General features: G+C 43.1%; 1 protein-coding gene across 1 annotated transcript in view; it reads right to left on the bottom strand.

The window, feature by feature from the left end:
- The window catches only part of LOC141132375 (solute carrier family 22 member 4-like), a 106004-nt gene extending 79741 nt beyond the window's left edge, over window positions 1-26263 (bottom strand). Inside the window, exons 1-2 of the mRNA XM_073620683.1 lie at window positions 26119-26263; window positions 25528-25967 (exon numbers count right to left, since the gene is read on the bottom strand). Coding sequence (XP_073476784.1) covers window positions 25528-25920 — 393 coding nt within the window. The 5' untranslated portion in view covers window positions 25921-25967; window positions 26119-26263. The remainder of the gene's footprint in view (window positions 1-25527; window positions 25968-26118) is intronic.
- Window positions 26264-26757: the final 494 nt, after the last annotated feature.

Here is a 26757-nt window from a genome sequence, read left to right as displayed (position 1 = left end):
CTAATAGTTTTTTGAAACTATCAATGCCCCCTGCTGAGACCACCGCCTGTGGAAGGGAATTCCACATCCTTGCCGCTCTTACAGTAAATAACCCTCTACGCAGTTTATGGTTAAACCTCTTTTCTTCTAAGTTTAATGAGTGGCCACGAGTCTTGTAAAACTCCCTTCCGCGAAAAGGTTTTATCCCTAAATTGAAATCATATCCCCTCTCAAGCATCTCTTCGCCAGAGAGAATAAGTTCAGTGCTCGCAACCTTTCTTTATAACTAATGTCCTTCAGACCTTTATTAGCTTTGTTGCCCTTTTTTGTACTCGCTCCATTTCCAGTACATCCTTCCTGAGGACTGGTGACCAGAACTGAACAGCATACTCTAGGTGCGGTGCAGCCCATCATGGTTATGAGCCAATAAAAAGATGTGTAAGACAGGAGGCAGTGGGCTAGCATTCAGCACTACCAAAGAAGGCACGTAATAGTAGGTGTAAGTAGTGCTAGGTTCCTGAACTGAGGCTTGTTTAGTACCCTTAGGGTACTGACAGGTTTACTTTACTGAGCAAACCACCATTTACAGCAGGGGTGTCCAGCCTTTTGACCTTCCTGGGCTACAATGGAAAAAGAGGAATTGTCTTGGGCTGCATTTGCTCGGGTACAGCAGCCCATTCATTTGAATAGGCTGCTGTGCCTGTGTGTCATGCAAGAAAAAGGTTCCTGCACCATTCTTGAACCGCAGCGGCTGGGAAATCACATGGTGCTTTTTAACCATGCAATTTTCTGTCAGTTCTCGGACCTGAAAACGCGCTGCGTTTTTAGATGCGCGGGGTGCCATTAAGAATGACTGGTAGCCCTGCGCATCTGTAAAGAGCAGCCTGTTTTGGCTGCGGGTGGTTGCAGGAGCGGCAACAGCTGTGATTTCTGCACCCCGCAACCACCTATAGTAGGGTGAACGTAGCCTAAATTCACAGACAACTTAAAAAACCGTGATTTTTAATCTGCAAAAATACGTAACAGACATTAATAAACAGATGTAAAATCATGGATTTTAAAAACTGTACTTGAATCTAATGGCGGTTGGCAATTCTGGCATTTGCTATGTGGGGGCTTTGGGGGAGCACACCCCCCCCCCCATAATACAGCCAAATGAAATGGCATTTACTTGCCTGGGGCTCTGTATAGTGTGCCGTTCCCGCATTCATGCGCAGGAGAGACGTCATTTCGGCTCTGGCCAATCACAGTGTCAGAGCCGCGATACACAGAAGAAACCCCCGGCAGTGATGTTGCCGGCCAGTGTGGTGTACGGGCACCGTAGCGAGGGCTTCGATCCCAGGTGAGTGTTACATAATGAGCTAGTATGCTATGCATACTAGCTCATTATGCCTTTGTCTTGCAGGTGTTTTTTTTTTTTTTTCTCAAAGTGGGTTCACAACCACTTTAAGCTACAAGTAGGCTTTAGCACTTCTTGAAGCTGGTTGAAAGCCCGGTGAAGCCTCCTTGCAGCTTGCTTAAAGTGGCACTCAACAAGCCCATTAGGTTCTGCCTTCAACATTTACAAACTGGAGCTGAATAGTATTTTAAAAGCTTTAAAACAAACCTCCCTGAAAGCTCTGCAAGTGCTTTGTCAAAGCTTGCTGTTCACACTGCTCTTATACAAGCTGAAGCCTGTGTGAAACAGAATGAGGCACACCCTCAGAGAAGATGCGGTGCAGTAAAAATAGGCATGGCTAAATTGCACTCGATGTTGGGTGTGGCTTTAAGGAACATGGTTAAATAATGTCTAAACCTACATATAGTATACTGACAAGTCGCACCCCATGTTTCTCTATGACTATCGTTCATATTTGTGCAACTTCAAATCGTAGCGACTTAAAAGTAGTTCCTGCACTACTTTGTCCCGACTTTCATGCGACTTAAGGTCTTTAGACCTCAATGTAAATCCTCAAAAGTCGTATAAAAGTCGCACCTTCATCACATAGATGCGATTTTGATGCAACGTTGGATTAGTGCGATTTGTACAGAACGGAAAAATTGTTAGCTTTATTTTAGAATGAATTCAAAATCCCAAAAATGAAAATTACCCTTTTTTGACGGAGACCAACGAGTGGCTTGGATGCATGACATCATATCACAGTAATTGGCCAGTCAAATTGTTTGAAAGAGGGAGGTCTCTTTATAGATAGTGACCATCTGTCTGATACCCCTATATCATAGGGACTGGTTAAAAAAGATTAGCAGATTAGTACTCTTGGCACATCTTTCTACCTTCTCCTCTTTTACAGAATTTTTATGCTTTCCATCTTTTAAGTATACATATATACATATTTGCTGTTTCTTTTATAAGCAGTTTTCTATGTAGTTCAGAGAGCTCTTTTTGGCTGAGACCAATGAGTGACTTGGATGCTAGACCCTATCCCACGGTAATTGCCCAGTCAAATTGTCTTGTAGGTTACAATGGGGATATGATAATTACCCTTTTTTTTACTGAGACCAAAGAGTGGCTTGGATGCATGACACCATACCATGGTAATTGGCCAGTCAAATTGTTTGAAAGAGAGAGGCTTCCTTGCTGCTAGTAACCATCTATCTGATATTCCTATATTCATAGGGACAGGCTTAAAAAGGTTAGCAGATTTGCACTACTGGTGTATCTTTATACCTTCTGCTCTCCTACAGAATTAATATGCTTTCCATCTTAAAAGTATACACATACACTCATTTGCTTCTGCTTTCTTTTGATGATATATTTTTTAATCAACAAAAAGGTTGATTTTTTCTCTCTCTCATTGGTCATTGGTGCGTGGGCATGCGCACCCCCGTTTTTTAGTACAATTATTTGCCACTTTTAGAGAGTTTGTACATTATAGTAGGCAATTTGTTTAGTAGTATTTTTTGGAGAGTTTTTGTGTAGTAGTGACCGAGACTGGGTCCGATATACAGCTTTGGTTAGCTTCCTTAAAAAGAAAATAGACCTTGAGTCTCTTTCAGAGGAAGCTAGTAGAATATTTTCCAGTTAAGTACTGGTTCAACAAAAGGATGATACTGTTTTTTAGGCATGCTCAAAGTTTACAAAAAACAAATGAGGAGTTGGTGGGAAGTGGCCAGCCTAGAGATGTTTATACAGAAAATATAACGGTTCGTGGCTTGAGAATCACAATAAAACCTTGCTCTCAAACAGATTACCGTACTTGAATTCCATGTCCAGGTGGGAGAAATTGCGGACAGAAAACACACTTAGGATGATGCAATACCTCCTTGACCATGGAAAGAGTAAATTTAATGAGATAAACAAGCAATTCAAGGATGAACAAAATATCTTGAAATTCAAAAGATCATCCTGAATTAAAGAAGCTTGAGGTAAGACTTCAAAAAAAAGTTGGATATCATAAAGAATCTATTAAGAATAAGAAACATAAGAAATGTATCCGTGATTCTCAAGATTTTGCTAGGGGTAATGTCTACAACTGGTCCAATAAAATAAAAAAAATTAAGGTCAATACTCCACCACCGATATGGACTCAATATCTAGGGAGTCAGATAGCTCAGAGTCAGAAGGGAGTAGCATCAGACAAAATGGCAGGCACTTAAGACAAAAAATTAGACGCACTCCTGGTAGAGGTAGACAAGGAAAATTTAACTATGCCCCCCGGAACAAAAAGGGTGATTTTTTAGGGGGATCCACCCCACAATTAAGAGACCATGATCAATGGGGTTACAGGGGCCGGGAGAGGGATGAGAAAGTAACATCTAGGGCCCCCTCAGAGGCTGTCCAAAACAATGATAATAGTGACCTTCAGATAATTAACCAATCCCGGGGGTCAGCAACCAGTAGATCGCGGACAGGTAACTGGTAGATCGCAGTCTGGGCTTGCTGACCCACCATTCCAGAGCATCAGAGTGCAATGCAGAGGGATTATTTGTAAAGTTAGAGTTGTAGTAGGGAGCAAGAGCCCCATAAGCCGATGCCTCCTCTGTAGTGCTGGCTTCTGTCCCATGCAGAGTGATACCAACTACACTCCACCTCTTATCGTGGCTAGCGGACTCCAGAGTGGTGCCAGCAGCAGAAAAGAAAAGATCTTCAGGTCAATGTGAAGCGATACACTGGGCGTTATAGTATAGGGCTGCTTTCACACTGATGTGCTGCAGTTTACCCACACCGCAGGTGCAGTGAAATATACCTTCAGCTTTCCTGTGGGTTTGCTGTGCTTAGCCATATGCTACCATTTTATCTTGCGGATTCGGCGTCCTTTTGTGCACTTCCTGAAAGCGCACCAAAACTCCTGAGCTCCCAAAACTCCAACCAAAACCCTGACACAACTGCAGGGATTTACCACCCCTCAACTTTACATGTGAATGATTCCTAAGGGTGCTGCTGCCCAATGCAACTAAGGGCTCCTTCACAAGTGAAGCAGGCACTGCAGCTCTTCTGAAAAGCGATCCGAGTGCATTTGACAGCTGGAGAGGAGGCTTTATGTTGCCTCCTCACAACCTGATTTAAACCCATGATTGCCATGCAATGCACGCAATTGCGACAGGGTAGTACGGCAATTAGAGGTTTAAATCAGGTGTGAGAAGGCGACACTGTGCCCGGCAATCTTTGACTTCTCCCATGTTGTTCATGTAGATCTCCACCTCTTTAAGGTTGCCTACCCCTGACCTATCCAAAGTACAACTGTCATCTGACCGTTTAACCACTTCCCAGCGGGAGGACGTCCATGGATGTCCCCCAGTTTCAGTGGTTATTCCTGGAATGATGCATGCACCTACAGGCATCATTCCTGTATGTATATTTTCAGCCAGCGATTCTCTTTCATGCAGAAGTGATCCGAGTGGCTAATTAGCACCTTAAACATTTCTGCAGGTGGCGGGAGGGGGTCCCACCCCCCTCCCGCCACCCCCGGGCTTTACCGCACGATCGGGAGTTATGTTGTGACTTCCGGTTTCGGCCCTTTGTTTATCTGGTGGCCAGGAGAGCAGCCGATCAAACCAGTCTGTGTTTGATCGGCTGCATGAGAGGCTAGACAGAGGTCTAACAGACCCCAGCTCTCTCCATAAAGAGGACCTGTCATGGCCCATGCTGGTGGCTCTTTGTTTACCTTGCCACCAGCGACCAGGAAAGCAGCTGCTCAGCCAGATCTGTGTCTGATCGGCTGCATGAGAGGCTAGAGGAGAGAATTGGGGCCTAATAGACCCCCAGATCTTTCCATAAAGAGGACCTGCCATGGCCTATGCTGTCACAGAGGATGTTGTTCACCCCTGTGATAGCAAAAAAGTTAATCAAAAAAAAAAAAAAATAAATAAATAATTGTATAAAATAAATAATAAATGATAAAAAAAAAATTAAAGCGCCCCCTGTCCTACTGTGCCTTACATGCTAATGTGAACGCATAAGTTACTCTTGCACCCATATGTAAACAGTGATCACACCACACATGTTAGATATTGTCGCAAACGTCAGAGCAAGAGCAATAATTCTAGCATGAGACACCCTGTGCAACCCTAAACTGGTAACCTGTAAAGGCGTTTAAAGTGTCTCCTATAGAAAAATTCAAGCACCATAGTTTGCTGCCATTCCACGGGCAGATGCAATTTTAAAGTGTGACATGTTATGTATGTATTCACTTGGCGTAACATCATCTTTCACATTATACAAAAACTGGGCTAACTTTTGTGTTTTTTCATTTGTATTTTTTAATTAATGAAAGTGCTTTTTTCCCCAAATAATTGTGTTTGAAATACTGCTGCGCAAATACCGCGTGACAAAAATTGCAACACCCACCATTTTATTTTATAGGGCTTCTGTTAAAAAAAAAAAAAAAAATTATATATATATATATATATATATATATATATATATATATATATATATATATATATATATAATATATAATGTTTGGGGGTTCTAAGTGATTTTCTAGCAAAACAAAGTCGATTTTTATATGTAGGAGCGATGTGTCAGAATTGGCACAGATAGCAAGTGGTTAAAAGTATTGAAAAGGGGCTCATCGTTTGTACCAACACATGAATTAGATTTATTTGAGTGGGTGAAGGATATTAATCTCTTCGCAAGAAAATTAGGCCTGAGGAAGGAATACAAGAATAAACCAACACAAATCCATCAATTTTAAACATCCAGAGCAATTGAAACCATGAGACTCCTAGAGTCATTAGAGCAAGAGAGTGAGGGGGGGGGGGGGGGGTGCCAGAGTTGAGGGACCTTTTACCTCCTTAAAAGCAAGATCCAACTATACTCCACCATTTGAGTCAGATTCAACTTTTTGTCAAACTGGTCGAACAAGAATTACATGCATTGTGGGCAAAAACCACAGGGAAGAAAAGATTTTTTTAATATTTCCTATTCAGAATGGCAGGCCCTACAAAATCTTAAAAAGAATAAAGAACTAATTATAAAGTCTGCTGATAAAGGTGGCAATATAGTATTGATGGACCGCACCTTTTACCTGACAATGTGTTATAACATCCTCAGCAATGAGAATAATTACAGTATCTCACAAAATTGAGTACACCCCTCACATTTTTTGTAAATATTTTATTATATCTTTTCATGTGACAACACTGAAGAAATGACACTTTGCTACAATGTAAAGTAGTGAGTGTACAGCTTGTATAACAGTGTACATTTGCTGTCCCCTCAAAATAACTCAACACACAGCCATTAATGTCTAAACCGCTGGCAACAAAAGTAAAAGAGTACACCTCTAAGTGAAAATGTCCAAATTGGGCCCAAAGTGTCAATATTTTGTGTGGCCACCATTATTTTCCAGCACTACCTTAACCCTCTTGGGCATGGAGTTCACCAGAGCTCCTCAGGCTGCCACTGGAGTCCTCTTCAACTCCTCCATGAGGACATCACGGAGCTGGTGGATGTTCGAGACCTTGTGCTCCTCCACCTTCCATTTGAGGATACCCCAGAGATGCTCAATAGGGTTTATGTCTGAAGACATGCTTGGCCAGTCCATCACCTTTACCCTCAGCTTCTTTAGCAAGGCAGTGGTTATCTTGAAGGTGTTTTTGGGTCGTTATCATTTTGGAATACTGCCCTGTGGCCCAGTCTCCGAAGAGGGGGATCATGCTCTGCTTCAGTATATCACAGTACATGTTGTCATTCATGGTTCCCTCAATTAACTGTAGCTCCCCAGTGCCAGCAGCACTCATGCAGCTCCAGATCATGACACTCCCACCACCATGCTTGACTGTAGACAAGACACACTTGTCTTTGTACTCCTCACCTGGTTGCCGCAACACACGCTTGACACCATCTGAACCAAATACGTTTATCTTGGTCTCATCAGACCACAGGACAAGCTTCCAGTAATCCATGTCCTTAGTTTGCTTGTCTTCAGCAAACTGTTTGTGGGCTTTCTTCTACATCATCTTTACAAGAGGCTTCCTTCTGGGATGACAGCCATGCAGACCAATTTGATGCAGTGTGCAGCGCATGGTCTGAGCACTGACAGGCTGACCCCCACCCCTTCAACCTCTGCAGCAATGCTGGCAGCACTCATACGTCTATTTCCCAAAGACAACCTTTGATGACCTCTGTATGGTCTTGGCCACCGTGCTGCAGCTCAATTTCAGGGTCTTGGCAATCTTCTTATAGCCTAGGCCATCTTTATGTAGAGCAACAATTCTTTTTTTCAGATCCTTGGAGAGTTCTTTGCCATGAGGTGCCGTGTCGAACTTCCAATGACCAGTATGAGAGAGTGAGAGCGAGAACACCAAATTTAACACATCTGCTCCCCATTCACACCTGAGACCTTGTAACACTAATGAGTCACATGACACCGGGCAGGGAAAATGGCTAGTTGGGCTCAATTTGGACATTTTCATTTGGGGGTGTACTCACTTTTGTTGCCAGCAGTTTAGACATTAATGGCTGTGTGTAGAGTTATTTTGAGGGGACAGCAAATGTACACTGTTTTACAAGCTGTACACTCACTACTTTACATTGTAGCAAAGTGTCATTTCTTCAGTGTTGTCACATGAAAAGATATAATAAAATATTTACAAAAACGTGAGGGGTGTACTCACCTTTGTGAGATACTGTACCTGAGTAAATTAAAACTGCCAGACTGCTGGTTGGAAGCTAAACAGTGGGGACCTTGAGTGGAGAGTGAACAAGTCTTGCTTTTTGACTGCTGGTGATTGCTGGGTTGCATTTTTAGGTTCTTTCTGGGGCTTTTCCTTGTAGCTTTTTAACACCTTTTTCTGACACCTTTTAAACAGCTTTTTTTTCTTTTCTTCCTTCAGACTACTAATTAAGATGAGTGGTTAATTGATCACAGGTGCTTGAGGCCTATATAACCTTCTGTAGAACTCATTGTGAGCCTGCTCATCTTTGAGCCTGCGGAAACTTAGACCAAGTGGAACTGGTCTAAGTGGTGAGTTAAAAAACAGAGTTGAAAACAGGAGGTTATAACAGGGGTCATAGTACCTGTGTAGTGTGAGTACCTGAGTGTTGTCTGAGTAGTGTGTGTGGATCGTTAGTACTTGTGTATTGTGAGTGCACGTAAGTCTGCGAGCGCACGTAGTTCTGCGAGTGGTCTGCGAGTGCACGTAGTTCTGTGAGTCCACGTAGTTCTGCGAGTGGTCTGCGAGTGCAAGTAGTTCTGCGAGTGCAAGTAGTTCTGCGAGTGCACATAGTTCTGCAAGTGGTCTGCGAGTGCACGTTGGTCTCCGAGTGCACGTAGGTCTGCGAGTACCTGTGTATTGTCTTGTTGAGTATTAGTTTCAGGAAGCTAGTTGTTAGCTTCCTGTGGCATGTATGCGTTCCTTGATCATCCAATCGAGGGTGAATACTGCTGTGCAAAATGTAAGCGCATTGTTTCCCTGGAAGCCCAGGTTCTGAATGTGGGAAAGCAACTGTCAGCACTGAGAAGTCCCTCCATACTAAAGGAGAGCCAGGAACGTACACAGCAGGTGCTGGCAGGGGCCAGCACAGAGGCGGGTGGAGACAAAGAGGTGCAGGCACTAGCAAAGAGTAGATGGGTGACAGTCAGGAAGGGTAGAGGGGGAAGTGCCAGGGAGGCCAATCCAGGGCTGGAGCATCCCAATAAGTACGCTCCATTGAGTGACATTGGTGAAACCAGTCAGGGACCAGCACTGCAGCACTGAGGGACTCTCCTAGCTGCCGGGGGAAGAACTCCTCCAGTGAGAGTGGGGGGTGGAAGGGAAAGGAAAGACAGATTCTGGTGGTAGGGGACTCAATTCTTAGAAGGACAGAGAGGCCAATCTGTAACAAAGACCTGAAGTGCTGAACAGTATGTTGTCTACCGGGCGCTCGGGTTCGCCACATCACGGATCTGGTGGACAGATTACTGGGAGGGGCTGGGGAAGACCCAGCTGTCATGGTGCACGCTGGCACCATTGACAAAGTCAGAGGCAGATGGAGTGTCCTAAAGAATGATTTTAGGGACTTAGGAGCTAAATTGAGGAAAAGGACCTCCAAGGTAGTATTCTCAGGAATACTACCGATACATTGAGCCACACCAGAACGGCAGACGGAGATTAGGGAAGTAAACAAGTGGCTGAAGAGCTGGTGTAGTAAGGAGGGGTTTGGGTTCATGGAGGACTGGGCTGACTTCTCAGTCAATAACCAGTACTACAGAAGGGACGGACTGCACCTAAATGAGGAGGGTGCAGATCAGCTGGGGATGAAGATGGCCAAAAAGTTAGAGGGGTTTTTAAACCAGGCGATGGGGGGGGGGGGGTCCAGAGGTAGAGATAGTCAGTGTGGAACATATTCCAGAGGGTAATATTGGGGGCATTAGTGGTATGTTGACCAAAGCACATAAACCCAAGGTAAGTATAGTAGAAAGTCCTAGTTGAAATCTTGGAACACCCAATAAGAAGATAATATGCGACCGGTCTAAACTACGTGGCATGTTCACCAATGCCAAGAGCCTGGCGGACAAGATGGGTGAACTAGAGATACTGTTGTACGAGGAGTATTTGGATTTTGTGGGAATTTCAGAGACCTGGTTCAACAGCTCTCATGATTGGCTGGCAAACATTCAAGGGTATACCCTTTATCGCAAGGATAGAGAGGGTAAAAAAGGGGAAGGGGTATGCCTATATATCAAGAATAATGTACAAGTGAATGTGAGAGATGACATTACTAAGGGAGCTAGGGAGGAGGTGAAATCCTTGTGGGTAGAGCTCCAAAGGGTTGAAGCTAAGGGGGAAAATAATACTGGGAGTATGCTATAGGCCCCCTAACCTGAGGGAGGAAGGGGAGACAGATCTATCACAATTTGATTTAGCAGCAAGGATGGCAAGTGTTATCATAATGGGGGATTTTAACTATCCAGACTGGGCAGAGGGAACCACGCATTCATCTAAGGCTTGCCAGTTCCTAAATGTCTTGCAGAACAATTTTATGGGTCAGATGGTAGACGCACCAACTAGAAATAAAGCTTTACTGGATCTACTGATTACCAACAATACAGACCTGATCATGGATGTGGAAATACAGGGCAATTTAGTTAACAGGGATCACAGGTCAATTGGCTTCAGTATAAATCACACAAATAGGAAACATAAGGGGAATACAAAGACACTGAATTTCAAAAGAGCCAACTTCCCTAAACTATGAACCTTGCTTGAAGGCATAAATTGGGATAAAATCTTAGGAACATAGAACACAGAGGAGAGATGGGTTTGCTTTAAGAGCATATTAAATAAGGGCATTAGCCAATGCATCCCATTGGGTAATAAATTTAAAAGAGCGAACAAAAGTCTTGGATGGCTTAACTCCAATGTAAAAATGCATATAAAAGCAAAGGAGAAGGCCTTCAAAAAATACAAGGGTGAGGGATCATCATCAGCATTCAAACTTTATAAAGAATGCAACAAGAAATGTAAGAGTGCAATAAGGACGGCTAAGATAGAACATGAAAGACACATAGCGGAGGAGAGCAAAAAAAAATCCCAAGAAATTCTTTAAGTATGTAAAAAGTAAAAAAGGGAGGACAGACCATATTGGCCCCATAAAGAATGAGAAAGGACATCTGGTTACAAAGGATGGGGAGATGGCGAAGGTATTTAATTTATTCTTCTCCTCAGTCTTCACGAGGGCATCGGGGGACTTCAGTAACTAAAAATGCAGTGTTTATTCTCATGACACATCACAGGAGGCACCTCCATGGTTAACAGAGGACAGAATTAAAATTAGACTTGGGAAACTTAACATTAATAAATCACCGGGACCAGATGGCTTGCACCCGAGGGTACTTAGGGAACTCAGTCAAGTAATTTCCAGACCATTGTACCTAATTTTTACTGACAGTCTCCTGATTGAAATGGTACCAGCTGATTGGAGAAAAGCCAATATAGCACCAATATTTAAAAAGGGCCCAAAATACATCCCTGGGAATTACAGACCAGTTAGCCTAACATCAATAGTAAATGTAAACTCTTGGAGGGGATGATAAGGGACTAGATACAAGATTTTAGTAATGAGAATGGTACCATTAGCAGTAATCAGCATGGATTCATGAAGAATCGTTCTTGCCAAATCAATCTATTAACCTTCTATGAGGAGGTGAGTTGCCATCTAGATAAAGGAAGGCCCGTAGACGTGGTGTATCTGGATTTTGCAAAAGCATTTGACACAGTTCCTCATAAACGTTCACTGTACAAAATAAGGTCCGTTGGCATGGACCATAGGGTGAGTACATGGATTGAAAACTGGCTACAAGGGCGAGTTCAGAGGGTGGTGACAAATGGGGAATACTCGGAATGGTCAGGCGTGGGTAGTGGGGTCCTCCAGGGTTCTGTGCTGGGACCAATCCTATTTAATTTGTTCATAAACGACCTGGAGGATGGGGTAAACAGTTCAATCTCTGTATTTGCGGACGAGACTAAGCTAAGCAGGGCAATAGCTTCTCCGCAGGATGTGGAAACCTTACAAAAAGATCTAAACAAAATAATGGGGTGGGCAACTACATGGCAAATGAGGTTCAATGTAGAAAAATGTAAAATAATGCATTTGGGTGGCAAAAATATGAATGCAATCTATACACTGGGGGGAATCTAGGATGGAAAAGGACCTGGTGGTCCTAGTAGATGATGGGCTCAGCAATGGCATGCAATGCCAAACTGCTGCTAACAAAGCAAACAGAATATTGGCATGCATTAAAAAGGGAATCAAATCCAGAGATAAAACGATAATTCTCCCGCTCTACAAGACTCTGGTCTGGCCGCACCTAGAGTATGCTGTCCAGTTCTGGGCACCAGTCCTTAGGAAGGATGTACTGGAAATGGAGCGAGTACAAAGAAGGGCAACAAAGCTAATAAACTGTCTGGAGGATATTAGTTATGAGGAAAGCACTGAACTTATTCTCTCTGGAGAAGAGACGCTTGAGAGGAGATATAATTTCAATATACAAATACCATACTGGTGACCCCGCAATAGGGATAAAACTTTTTTGCAAAAAGGAGTTTAACAAGACTCATGGCCACTCATTAAAATTAGAAGAAAAGAGGTTTTAACCTTAAACTACGTAGAGGGTTCTTTACTGTAGGAGCGGCAAGGATGTGAAATTCCCTTCCACATGCGGTGGTCTCAGCGGGGGGCATTGATAGTTTCAAGAAACTATTAGATAATCACCTGAACGGCCGCAACATACAGGGATATACAATGTAATACTGACATATAATCACACACATAGGTTGGACTTGATGGACTTGTGTCTTTTTTCAACCTCAGCTACTATGTAACTATGTAAAACACATTGTAACAGATGGGTTAAGGAAGAAGATCTTGTCTTAGGAGAGGAATTTGCTTATATTATGAACTATGCCCAAGATACATAAACATTTACAGATTATCTTCCAATATTGAAGATACCAATGACTTTATCAGGAAATTGGAAGGGGTGGTTTTAACAGATGACATGTGATTGGCCAGTCTGGATATAGAGGCACTCTACTGCAATATTGAACATAAGTTATGTGTGAAAGCCTGCAAGTATGTTTTAAATTCTCGTGGGACTGTGTTCCAACCACACTTTGAGTTCATTTTACAATTGCTGGGTTTCATTTTGTAACATAATTTCTTCCTATTTGACAGTAATGCCGCTTACACACGACCGGACTTTACGGCATACTTGGTCCAGCGGACCGGAGTCCGTCGGACAATTCGATCGTGCGTGGGCTCCAGCGGACTTTTTTACCCCAAAAGTTTGACGGACCTAGAAATGAAACATGTTTCAAATCTTTCCGACGGACTCGAGTCCGGTCGAAAAGTCCGCTCGTCTGTATGCTAGTCCAACAAAAACCGACGCTAGGGCAGCTATTGGCTACTGGCTATGAACTTCCTTGTTTGAGTCCGGTCGTACGTCATCACGTACAAATCCGTTGGACTTTGGTTGATCGTGTGTAGGCAAGTCCGTTCATTCGGAAAGTCCGTCGTAAAGTTCGTCGAAAGGTCCACCGGACAAAGTCTGCCATAAAGTCCGCTCGGGTGTACGCGGCATTAGATTAGCAAGCCAGAGGCACAGCGATGGACACTGCGTGTGCCCTGACTTATGCCAACCTTTTCCTTGGCTGGTGGAAACATTCACTTCAAAAATACTACTATGGGCAAGGTTCATTGATGATTTTTTCATACTATGGCAGGGACAAAAGGAACAATTTTGTGACTTTGTTAAGGTCCTTAACACCATTACTATTGGAATGTTCTTCACCTGCGAAATTGAAAGGGATAGTATAACATTTTTGGACCTTTGGATCACAAGGGAGAAGGATGGCATGTTAGGGACCAAAATATATTGTAAGCCCACTTCAACACTTCAACCAACGGTTTATTACATTGGAAGAGTCATCACCCAGTCCAATTGAAAAAAGGAATTCCAACAGGACAGCTAATGAGAGCAATGAGAAATTGCTCCACAGAGGAAGAGAGTAGTCATCTATTCGAGCAATTTACTAGAAGGGGATACAAACTGGGAGATTTAAAACAATCTCTAGATAAAGTAGAGAAGATCCCATGAGAAACCGTATTGACCCCTAGACAAAGCAACACTGAGGAAGTGAGTAGTACAAGGATAATTGGCACATGTTGTAGACAATCGAAACAAATATTCAACATATCAAGTTTCCCCGAAAATAAGACCGAATCTTATATTAATTCTGGAAACCAAAAACGGGGTAGGGCTTGTCATGCAGGAATCCCCAGTATGAACATAGTAAAAGTGGTTGTAAAATCATAGAACCCTCTCTATTACAGGACTATACAATGTAAAAAGTGTGTGCCGCTGCAATATAATTGTGCAAATAACTTATATCATCGCTCAGAGCCGGCAGAGGGAGGGGGGGGTGAGATCCCCAACTGACACCCGGACGATGAGGAGAGATCAGCTGAGCACCTGCAGAGGGAGGGGGGCGAGATCCCCCACTGACACCCGGGGGATGCGGAGATCAGCTGCGTGCCTTTTGGCGCTTCAATGGCCTGCCCCAAGCTGTCTTCCCCGCTCTGAACACTGCAGGAAGGGGGGCTGAGATCCCCCGCTGACAGCCAGGAGAAGAGATCAGCTGAGCGCAGAGCGGTATTACAGAAACACACCCCCCCACACTACATACTACTGCTGGAGAGTGGAATCTATCATTTTACAACCAATTTAAACTAGGGCTTATTTTCGGGGTAAGGCTTTGATTGCAGCCTTCCCCGAAAATCACAATGGGTCTTATTTTCGGGGTAGGTCTTATTTTCGGGGAAACACGGTAGTAAAAAGATATTGGCATGTTCTGTTAGATGACAAAGATCTATCTAGTCTACTGCCACATTCACCTTCAATTACATATCGAAAAGGAAGGATTGCCTGAGATATGGTGGTACATGGTCATCTGGACAAAATGAATACACATACACGAGCATTGACTTGGCTAGCAGAAAGACCATTTGGAAGCCACAAATGTGGCCATTGTAAAGCCTGCACATTTATTCTCACTATTAAGAATTTTGTCAACCCTAAAAAAAAAAAAAATGGAGAAATCATTACCATTGACTCCTTCCTAGACTTTAGTACGGAACATGTTATACAGTTGTGCTCATAAGTTTACATACCCTGGCAGAATTTATGATTTCTTGGCCATTTTTAAGAGAATATGAATCATAACACAAAATTTTTTTTTCACTCATGGTTAGTGTTTGGCTGAAGCCATTTAGTATTAGTTAACTGTGTTCACTAAATCATAATGACAACAGAGACTACCCAAATGACCCTGATCAAAAGTTTACATACCCCAGTTCTTAATACTGTGTATTGCCCCCTTTAACATCAATGACAGCTTGAAGTATTTTGTGGTATTTGTGGATGAGGCTCTTTGTCTTCTCAGATGGTAAAGCTGCCCATTTCTCTTGGCAAAAAGCCTCCAGTTCCTGTAAATTCTTGGGCTGTCTTGCTCGAACTGCATGTTTGAGATCTCCCCAAAGTGGCTCAATGATATGGCCACTCCAGAACCTTTACTTTATTCTGCTGTAGCCAATGACAGGTTGACTTGGCCTTGTGTTTTGAATCATTGTCATGTTGGAATGTCCCATGCGCAGCTTCCTGGCTGATGAATGCAAATGTTCCTCTAGTATTTATTAATAACTTACTGCATTCATCTTGCCATCAATTTTGAGCAAATTTCCTGTGCCTTTGTAGCTCTCACATCCCCAAAACATCAGCGATCCCCCTCTGTGTTTCACAGTAGGAATGGTGTACCTTTCATCATAGGCCTTGTTGACTCCTCTCCAAATGAAGAGTTTATGGTTGTGGCCAAAAAAGCTAAATTTTGGTCTCATCGCTCCAAATGACTGTGCCAGAAGATTTGAGGCTTGTCTCTGTGCTGTTTGGCGTATTGTACGCGGGATACTTTGTGGCATTTGCATAGTAATGGCTTTCTTCTGCCGCCTTGACCACGCAGCCCATCTTTCTTCGAGTGCCTCCTTATTGTGCATCTTGAAACAGCCACACCACATGTTTTGCGAGAGTCCTGTATTTCACCTGAAGTTATTTGTGGGTTTTTCTTTGCATCCCAAATAATTTTCCTGGCAATTGTGGCTGAAATTTTAGTTGTTCTACCTGACCATGGTTTGGTTTCAACAGAACCCCTCATTTTCACTTCTTGATTAGAGTTTGAACACTGCTGATTGGCATTCTCAATTCCTTGGATATCTTTTTATACCCCTTTCCTGTTTTATACAGTTCAACTACCTTTTCCCGCATATCCATATCCTTTGATATTCTTTTGCTTCCCCATGACTCAAAATCCAGAAACTTCAGCACAGCACTAGATGAAAGATGCAAGGGTCTGTCAGGAGTCCATAAATTTGTTGACCTTTTATACACACACACTAATTACAAGCAACCAGATCACAGGTGAGGATAGTTACCTTTAATAGCCATTCAAACCCCTCTGTGTCAACTTGTGTGCATGTTATCAGGCCAAAATCACCAGGGCATGTAAACTTTTGATCAGGGTCATTTGGGTAGTTTCTGTTACCATTATGATTTAAAAAGAGTAAACACAGTTGATGAATAATAAATGGCTTCAGCCAAACACTAACCATGAGTGAAAGAAAAGTTTTTGGCCAAGAAATCATAAATTCTGCCAGGGTATGTAAACTTGTGAGCACAACTGTATATGTGGCCAAATGTCCATGCCCACTTTTATACATCAGGAAAACAATTCATCAATGAAGACAATGTGTTTTGGAATATATAAATTACGGAGTTCTCAAAACGAACAGACTGGTTCCCAGACATGTGTGTTTGATACACAGGAGCAAACCAGAATGTTTATCCTTTTGGGCTGTCCAGCAGATAAGTCTGGGCCCAAGGAAGGAGGATCTAAACAAGAGCCTCCTTAAAATGGAGGCCAAATGGATTTTCCATCTGGGATCGAGGGCCCCTCATTGTCTCAACTTACCTTTTGTGTGTTGATGTAACTTTGGGAAAACCAGTCTGATGTCCCATACTTAAATAAGGGAAGAATTGTGAGCAAATTGAGTGTGGAGAGGAGGCACCATTAAAAGTTTATTCTATGGGTACCTAATTTGTACATATGAGCAAGAGATATGTACAAAAAGGAAATCCTCTCAGAACATGAGGGTCCTTATTGATATATATTACTTTAACTGGCTACAAAAAATTTAAAATGTAATATTTTATTGGAGTGTACATGGGATTAAACGGACTAATATTCCCAGGCCCGGAGAACATCAGGCTGTTGGGGGTGTTTGGCCCTTCTACCCAATGATGAGTGTTTTTTTTATCCTTTATCCACAAGATGGCATGAGGAATAACTGATTTTCACTTGACATGTAGGACAATATTGCCTAACACTTTTCAGTCTGATAAATGGCGCTGTGGCTAGTAGATAAAATAGCAATTTTTCTTATATACACATGCGAACGCCAATGCGCTATTCCGTTATGACGTCATGCGGATCACGTTGTCACTGCACATGGACGAATTGCAGGCCATTTTGCCCATGATGTTATAAGAAAAAAGGGTGACCAAACAATTGGATGCCATTTTCCTTTCACCATCATGAACTTTATATGTTGGTTTGTCTCATTATTTTGATTTGGTGCACTATTTGGTACTCCTGACTTAGCTCGTTTGGTGAGCAAAGCATGTAGATTTGAGTTATTTTTGCATCTTTTTGCACTTTATTTTGGGGTGTCACATGGGCACATGGTTTACTAGGATGATGAATCAGCAGTTTTCTATGTAGTTATGACAGGTTTTTTTGACTGAGACCAACAAGTGACTTGGATGCATGACACTATACCACGGTAATTGGTCAAATTGTTTGAGAGAGGGAGGTCTCTCTATAGATAATGGCCATCTATCTCATACCCCCTTATTATAGGGACTGGTGAAAAAAGATTAGCAGATGAGTACTATTGGCACATCTTTCTACCTTCTGCTCCCCTAACTGTGGAGGCTCGTGGTCAGGGTCTGGAGCACTCACCCCATCTATGATGGGCAGCGCTTCACTTAGGTTGTGGGCATCTTGGGCGGCGGGCATCACAGGCGGCAAGCATTACAGACGGCTTCCTCTTACCCTGCGGGCAGCAAGGCAGCTTCGGTCTCCTCTCTCCTCCTTGGCAGCCAATCAGAACGCTTCTCCTTTCGGCCAATCGAGAAACGGGTCCTCTGATCCGCTGCCTGATTGGCCGGGAGGAGGATCAGTGTTACAATAGCAAATATTCATTCGCTATTGTAACACACCTGGGTGGGCTTGTAGCGCAGTGCTCTATGCCCTAAGCCCATTTTATTTTGAAGCCTATTAGAGCCACTGGTTCTAATCAGGTGCTTAACCCCCCCCCCATTGAAATCCATGCATCCGGTGTCCTGCATGGGGGCTGGATGCATGGATAGGGGCTACAGAACCCGCGCACCCTTAATAAACGGGCCTGTCTCCTACAGAATTTATATGCTTTCTATCTTTTAATTTTTTTAACATAAAGATCTTTTAAGTTTACATATACATCTATTTGCTGTTTCTTTTATAAGCAGTTTTCAATGTAGTCCAGAGAGCTCTTTTTAACTGAGACCAACGAGTGGCGGCTTGGATGCTAAACACCAACCCACAGAAATTGGCCAAACTGCCTAGTAGGTTACAATGGGGATATGAAAAATACCCTTTTTTGACTGAGACCACGGTCACCGGTGAGGAGTAGTAGTCATAGGCAGAAGTTGAACCGCTGTCACACACACTCTTGTCTTGCTGTTATGAGAGATGAAGTGATCACACTTCATCTCTCATAACAGCAAGACAAGATTGTGTGTGACAGCGGTTCAACTTCTGCCTATGACTACTACTCCTCACCGGTGACCTTGATCTACTGGACATCATTCGGTTGGACATCCCGGGAGATTATCCCTTTATGCCTAATAGACGCACTGCTATATGGCAGGTGTGTCCTACGGATCTGGTAAGGGTATCCAACTTTTTCCACTGAAGATCTGTGTGCCTTGGTATCTGTGGTCACCTTTCCATTTGAGTGTCAACCTACCTCACAGGGTATATGGTGCCCCCTTCTGGAGAAGACTACCACTTATCCTACACTTCACGGACTTTCGTCCTTTGTTGCCTCTTATTTCACTATAGACATTTTTTTGATTATACCCAGCATACACTGCCGGTTCTTTATCTTGTTTGCCATTACACTCACAATATCACAGGCGTATTTAACTTCTCACATACATATTAAGTTATGCTTGATATTCTCAGCGCTGCACTTTTATTATTTATGCTCAGATAAGGGTCTGGTATGGATTTTGGGAGGGACCCCACGCTGTTTTTTCAAAAAAAAAATTGGCGTGGGGTTCCCCCTTTAAAATCTATACCGAATGTAATTTAATTTAATATAAAATGTTTTTTATTGCTGGCATTCTTTTTTTTCACATTCAGCTGTCAGCAGAATGTGAAAAAAAAAAGAATGCCAGCACGGTAAAGTCAAAGTGGATATTGCACGATTTTTAAGATGCACAAGTGTGAATGGGGCCTAAATACTATACTATGAATGAGAATCTATGAATCCTGCACAGAGTGTACACAGAGATCCAGAGTGACAGAGTACAGTGTATATCCTGCCACATGTGTACCCACAGATAATGTCAGGGACTGAGGAACACTTGCCAATAATAAATGATGATTTGAAGTGTGTAAAGTTGTGCTCCCTTACCCCTCTCTGTCCCTGCTTTCTGTGCCTACTCCTCCCCCAGTTCTCCCCCATCTCACCGGACTCACAGGGTTCTGTGTTCAGTCTGCCCCCATGTCCATGAATCAGTTGTAGAGGAACTGTAGCCTTCTCACATAATTTGTAATAAAAATATCTTTGCCATTCTGAAGCTTCCGTCCAAACACTTTACATATTATTTTATATATACTGTGATTCTGTACTTGCCGAATATGCTGCAGAAATTTCCCTCCACTAAGTCTGGCTGCAGCCATTTTAACTGTGGGCAGCTGAAGCTGCTGCCTGTTCACTTCCTGGATTTACACAAACAGAGGCACACCTCCAGCTCTGCAGCTCTCATTAGCCCTCTTATGACTCATTCCCCCTCCCTTCATGGCAAACTCTCACAAGAGTGAGAGAGAGCTGTGCATGATGTCATAAGCCTAGGCTTTTTACCATGCAAGAAACACGAAGTGGGCTGTATAAGGTATTTACTGGCAGAAAAAAAATGTTTTACTATCCAAAGTTAAAACAACAAGGGCAGAAGATTTAATAGATGGAAAGATGAAAAAGTGACTGAAGATCCGCTTTAATCAGCAGTCAGTCAGTCAGCTGTTTAGTAATTGTACTCTGTCATTCTAATTGTATTCATTCAGAAGTTCTGGAACTGCAGCCAGCATTAGAAAGAGCTGACACTGCCACATGACATTATCAGATCCTGATAATTCCAGAACTGTTTAAGGCTACTTTCACACTGAGGCGTTTTACAGTCGTTTTTGGGCTAAAAATTGCGCCTGAAAAGTGCCTGTAAACTGCCTCTTCTGCAGCCCCAGTGTGAAAGCCAGAGTGCTTTCACACTGGAGCGGTGCGCTTGCAGGACGGGAAAAAAGTCCTGCAAGCAGCATCTTTGGGGCGGTGCGGAAGCGGTATATACACCGCTGCTAAACCACCCCTGCCATTGAAATCAATGGACAGCGCTGCTTTTTGGGCGCTTTTAACCCTTTCCTCGGCCGCTAGCTGGGGTTAAAAGCGCCCCGCTAGTGGCCCGAAAAGCGCCGCTATAACAGCGGTAAAGAGCTGCTAAAACCAGCGCCGCTTTACTACTCTAACGCCCCCCGCCCCAGTGTGAAAGTAGCCTAATGAATACAACTTAGAATGATAGAGTACAATTACTAAATGGATGACTGGTGCTAAGAAATTGATGTCATTTCCCCTGCCCCACACCGCTGTGCAACATCATAATGCTGGACAGTGGAATGGACGGTGCTGGGATCTGCAGCATGGAGGAATTCATATCAAAGTCCTGGGCAGTCCTGCAAAATCAGGGACTGTTAAAGTGGTTGTAACGACAGAAGTTTTTTTATCTTAATGAATTCTATGCATTAAGAAAAAAAAAACCTTCTGTGTGCAGCAGCCCCCTCAGCCTCCCCTAACACTTACCTGAGTCCATCTTGATCCAGCGATGTTGCATGAACGACTCGGCTCCCTCCTCATTGGCCATGACAGCAGCGAAGTGCTATTGGCTCCTGCTTCTGTCAGTCAAAGTCAGTGAGCCAATGAGGAGAGAGAGGGGGCAGAAGCAGGCCGCGACTCCGTGTCTGAATAGGCACAGAGAGCTGTGGCTCGGCTCAGGTGCCCCTATAGCAAGCTGCTTGCTGTGGGGGCACTGAACAGGAGGGAGGGGCCTGGAGCGCTGAAGAGGGACCCGAGAAGAGGAGGCTCCAGGCAAAACCATTACACAGAGCAGGCAAGTATAACATGTTTGTTATATACAAAACACAAAACAAAACAAGACTTTAATATCACTTTAAGCCTGAGTTGACAATAGCGTGATCTCAGGGATTGCATGTGATTCACACCCACACTGCAGATGCCGATTACATGTGATCTCTGAGCAATGCGAGTTCAGCCATACAGTTGTATGGCTGAACTCACGTTGGATTTGCACAGAAAATATTGCAGGGACTTGTTTTTCCCCGCACTAGAATCGGATCACATGGGTGTTCTCACCTATGCGATCCGATTCCTGTGCAAGTTCACAGTTCGCACGGCGATCTGTGAACTAAACTGGGGTGTCATTAACTTTGTTAATGACATCCGCAGTGGTTCGCACAAGGCAGTGTGAACTGCCTGTGAGAGAAGAGCGATGCGGGAACCAGCCCTTGAATTGCACTGGTTCACTCATCGCACTATTGTGAACCCAGGGTCAAGCTCTGTTTTCACACCTAGGCGTTTTGTTTTCAGGCAGAAAGTTGTGCGGTTTTTGCCACGATTTTTGACACGATTTTGCTGCCTTTTTTTCCGCGATTTTGTAGAGGTCAAAAGGTCACCAATGCAAAAAAGCAGAAAATGCCTGTAATCTGCCAAAAAAAAAAAAAAAAAAAAAAAGCTTCTGTACTTTTGAGCTTCTGGTGTTTTGCTTCAGATGACAAAACACTCAGATGTGAACAGGAGCTATTGAAATGAATGGGATTTGTCTTGCTAGGCATTTTTAGAGCAGGGGCTTACAGCAGAAAGACGCCCAAAAACGACTAAGTGTGAACAGAGCCTTGTATGCAACCCGCCATGCTCAAAAGACCTGCCCAGCCACGTTGCACACTCTATTTTATTTATGTTTATTGTTGCCTTTTAATATTATAACAGCTTGCAACATTTTACTGACAAGATTCACTATAATATGAACTGTATACTGATTTTCTTTGTTTGCCCTCGTACACAGTTTAAAGAGGTACTGCAGTCTGCTCACATAATTTGTAATAAAAACATCTTTGCCATTCTGAAGCTTCCCTCCAACCATTTTGCATATTATTATATATACCGCGATTCTGTACTTGCCAAATATGCTGCAGAAATCTCCCGCAACTAAGTCTGGCTGCAGCCATTTTAACTGTGGGCAGCTGAAGCTGCTGCCTGTTCACTTCCTGGATTTACACAGACGCACACCTCCAGCTCTGCAGCTCATGCTACATAACTAAGCTCCATTTCATGCTTAATAAACTAAACTAACTATTATTGTATCTGTAACAGAAAACTATCTTAAATAGATTTTTACTCCAAAAGCATTTTATTAAAATAAATTTGATTTAAATAAAAAAAAAAATCTGATTTAAATAATACAAAAAAAAATCAGTTTTATTTTTTTTTTAAATCATTAATTTTTATCCACCTTGCTATATAAAACACTCTTCAAGCCCCTCTTACCAGCCATGATCTCTTGCATTGCAAAGAGAAGCACAGAGACCAAGTGATGACATTTCTGGGTGTAAAATTCAGTATGAAATGAAAACAGAAAGGTTTTGTTTAATAATTTTATTAGCAAGTGATTACAATTCAGCTTAAGGCCTCACGCACACTGGATGTTTTTGTCCGTTTTTACAGCAGCTGTTTTTGGCTTCAGACGGTTTTTTCTACAATCAATAAACTCTCCAGCATGTTATCCTATGTGTCCATAAACTGTTTTTGGCTGGGTGTTTTTTGGCTGTAAAAAAACCCCAAAAACTAGCGGGTTCTGAGAGGAGTTTTTCAGCTGTAAAAACGGTCTAACGTCAAAAAACGCCTAAAAACGTTGATAAACACTCAAAAATGCGGCTCACCAGTGTTTTTTTTAATGTTTTTTCATCTCATTAAAAAATAAAAAAAGAGCTTGCTAACACTAAAAAAACGCTGAAAAACGCTATTGCAAAATCGCTGAAAGACGTTGAAAAACTCACTGCTAAGCTACTGGCGTTCTTGTAACGTTATTATAACGTCCAGTGTGCATGAGGTCTTAAAAAAAAAAAAAAAAAAGCACCTGTAAACCTTTCTAAACATAAGTGCTGGCCTCTTCCAGGTTGAATTGATAAAAACAGGTACAGACAGAGAGTGATTACAGTGGGGCTTTACGTTCGCTAAAATGGATTAATTTTGCTTTCATTTTCACAAGCACTAAAGCTGAAACGCCTGTTACAGTTGTATGTGCTGACAGAGTAGCTCTGGCACACAGATAACAACAAAGATTCCGACAGCTATAACCCAGGGAAATGACTCTAATATGTACAGGGTGCCCAGGTCATTCACAGGTTAATATTCTCGCTGTGAAGTTGTGATGATGTCAAAGACTGGCTGTTTCAAGATCCGGAATGGAAATTTCCAAATATTTACTATAGCTGTTACTAGCTTCACTCACTGGGTTCCACCTAAAATTGGACCTTATAGGATCTGAACCAGGCATTGCATGTGATTCTCAACGCATTGCTGTGCAGATCACATGCGATGTCTTTGCGATGCAAATTCAGCCATGCAGTTTGTATGGCTGAATTTGCATCGCATTCGCAACAAAATGGTGCAGGACCATTTTTTTTGGTCCGCACTGGAATCGGATCGCATGGGTATTCACACCTATGTGATCAGAGTCCTGCACCATTTCACAGTTCGCACCGCGATCTGCAAACCGATCTGGGGGGGTGTCATTAACTTTGTATTGACACCCGCAGCGGTTCGCAGAGGGCAGTGTGAACCGCTGGCGATTCAGGTGCGTTGTGGGAACCCGAACTGGAACCCGCATCGCACAAGTGTGAACCGAGCCTGAAAATCAATTTAAAGAACAATATTTGTAATGGTTGATTATAATTGTACATGCATTGTGTATTGTTTAATAAACATGTTCCCTCTTGAACTGCCTACCAATCAGCAATATATTATGTAGCATTACAATATGTGTCTATAGAAACCAAACTGTACATGTGTTTTTTTATATATATAGGATGTTTCCCACATGTCTCATTCTTTTTTGAATCTCGGTGCTGCTGATCTCCTCTAGTTCCTTTCAGCCACTTCCTCTCTACAAGCACATGCTCCAGCATCTCAGAGCAGGCTGAGTTGATTGCTCAGAGGAGACATCCTTGATAGAGACAATGGTGGATCATGTCTGTGCAATACATGCTTGCACCGCAGCTTTGTTTGTATCAATTCGGGGGCATGAAAAGTTAAGCTGGCCATACATGGATCGAAATTCATCTGGTTCAACAGGGGCTAGCCGAGATTCGATCCATGTATGGGCACACTAATTGTACCCAAAACAATTCGTCGATTGGCTTGGGTACAACCAGTCTGCTGGATTTTTTATATACGATTACTGCTGGTGGCTATAACCTGGTAGCAGTAATAATTGTATTCTGCCTGCTGGGAAGGTCCCCCGTGCCCCCCGCTGGTAGAACACAATAGCATTGCAGGAGGCGATAGTCAGTGTTGATGGGGGGGGGGTTAGGGGATTTTCTTTCCTTCCATCCATGTAGAAAGGAAAGAAAATCAAATCATCTATGGGCTGCCTTACGATGCAGGAGCACATTCCATAAGAAGTGACTGAAGAGGAACCTTCATGGCAGAACTACCAGGTACTATATTAAAATGACAGCAATGCTGCGTACACACAACCGGACTTTCCATCAGAATAAATGCACGATCACACCAAAGTCAGTTCGTTTAGAACGCAATGACCTACGACGGGACAAGAAAAGGAAGTTCAATAGCCAGTAGCCAATAGCTGCCCTTGCGTTGTTTTTGGTCCGTCGGGAATAGCATACAGACAAATGGTTTTCCCGATAGGAATTGATTACCTCGGAAGGATTTAAAACATGTTCTACTTCTAGGTCCATCAGAATTTTTGAAAAAAAAAAAGTCCGCTGGAGCCCACACACGATTGGAATATCCGATGAAATGATTCCGCCCGACCTTTTCTGCCGGAAAGTCCAGACGTGTGTACATGGCATAACACCTTGTTTACAATGGTTACACTTTTTATACTACACACCTAGTATTGGACACAGTGAAGCTCAGAAAATGTTGATGGACACACTCACCTCAGTGATGACAGTGGAGTGATAGATGTCCTTGTCATACTCCCATCCATCCAGACACTTCTCCTTCTCTAAGTCACTGACATTGATATGTAGTCCAGGAAGAAGCCCCACATCAGAATAGTTCCTCAGGGTGTCCAGCTTGTATCTCCAGCACCTGCTCTGTACCAGAGCCCCATCCTTCTCCTCCCAGGGGATGCTGACATTCCTCCAAGCCAGGCTCAGGTTGGCGTTGTCTGGTACTCGGCACCGGTGCTCAGGGGTGGCTGCCAGGAACATCACAGACATGCCATTGAAGCCGTTGGGAACGGTGCTGGCACTAAGCAGGAAGAAGACAATAAGCTGGTAGGGCCCCCATTCTCCCAGGAAAGCGATGGCTTGGTCATAATCAAGCATGGTTGAATTGGTGTAGGAGGGGTAGTTACAGGGTACCTTCCCTTGGACTAGGGGTAAAAAGATCTGATCACCAGGACTGCTTCATGTTATTAGTAAGGTCATTAAATGTACTAACAATATGAAGGAGTTGCTAGGAGGGGAAGAGTGCAGCCTCCCATTCAGTTATATAACACAGAGCATTATTTGTACACTTCTCACATTGCTAGAGGTGGCTTGGGTAGTGTGGGCATCCCATCTTCATACAGCTCCAGTCTGACCCCAGGCATGGAAGAAAGTGTCAGTTCTGTGATCTCCCAGCCATGATGTTCCTGTGTTGAATGGTCCCCTCCCTGGGGTGGGTAGCATGCATCTCTCTCCTCCCACCTGTCAAATGACACAGCATATTCACTCCTCTTACAAAACACTAAGTCCTTAACTCGTTAGCCGCCGCTTCACTGCTCAACGTTTCTTTTGTTTGATTGCCATGCTGCCTGCAAATAAATGATTAACCCCCTCTCTGCCATCCTGCTTGCTTACATGTACAGTGTTCTCCTGTTATGTAAGCTCTCTCCCATTAGATCTGCCATCATTCTGTACACAGCTGAAGCTGCTCAGTGCTTACTATGTACAGTGCCCAGTGGTGAATTCATTTCACTGGGAGCCCCTGGGCTGTCTTCAATTTATGGGCAACTCTGCCAGTTTCATTGAATTATGCATAAGGATCAGTGCACCTGGACATCTGGGTTTTGCTCCTGGCATGAGTTTGTAAAAAGCTTATGCAGGATTTGAAAAGCATTGTTTGAAGGTTGTAGAGAGCAAACGTACCGGTTGATAATATTAAAATAAATATTTACGCTA

The sequence above is a fragment of the Aquarana catesbeiana genome, linkage group LG03 (assembly GCF_042186555.1).
Source record: "Aquarana catesbeiana isolate 2022-GZ linkage group LG03, ASM4218655v1, whole genome shotgun sequence".
NCBI classification, from domain to species: Eukaryota; Metazoa; Chordata; class Amphibia; order Anura; family Ranidae; genus Aquarana; species Aquarana catesbeiana.
The sequence above is the reverse complement of the archived record's forward strand: the minus strand, read 5'-3'. Positions and strand labels throughout refer to the sequence as shown.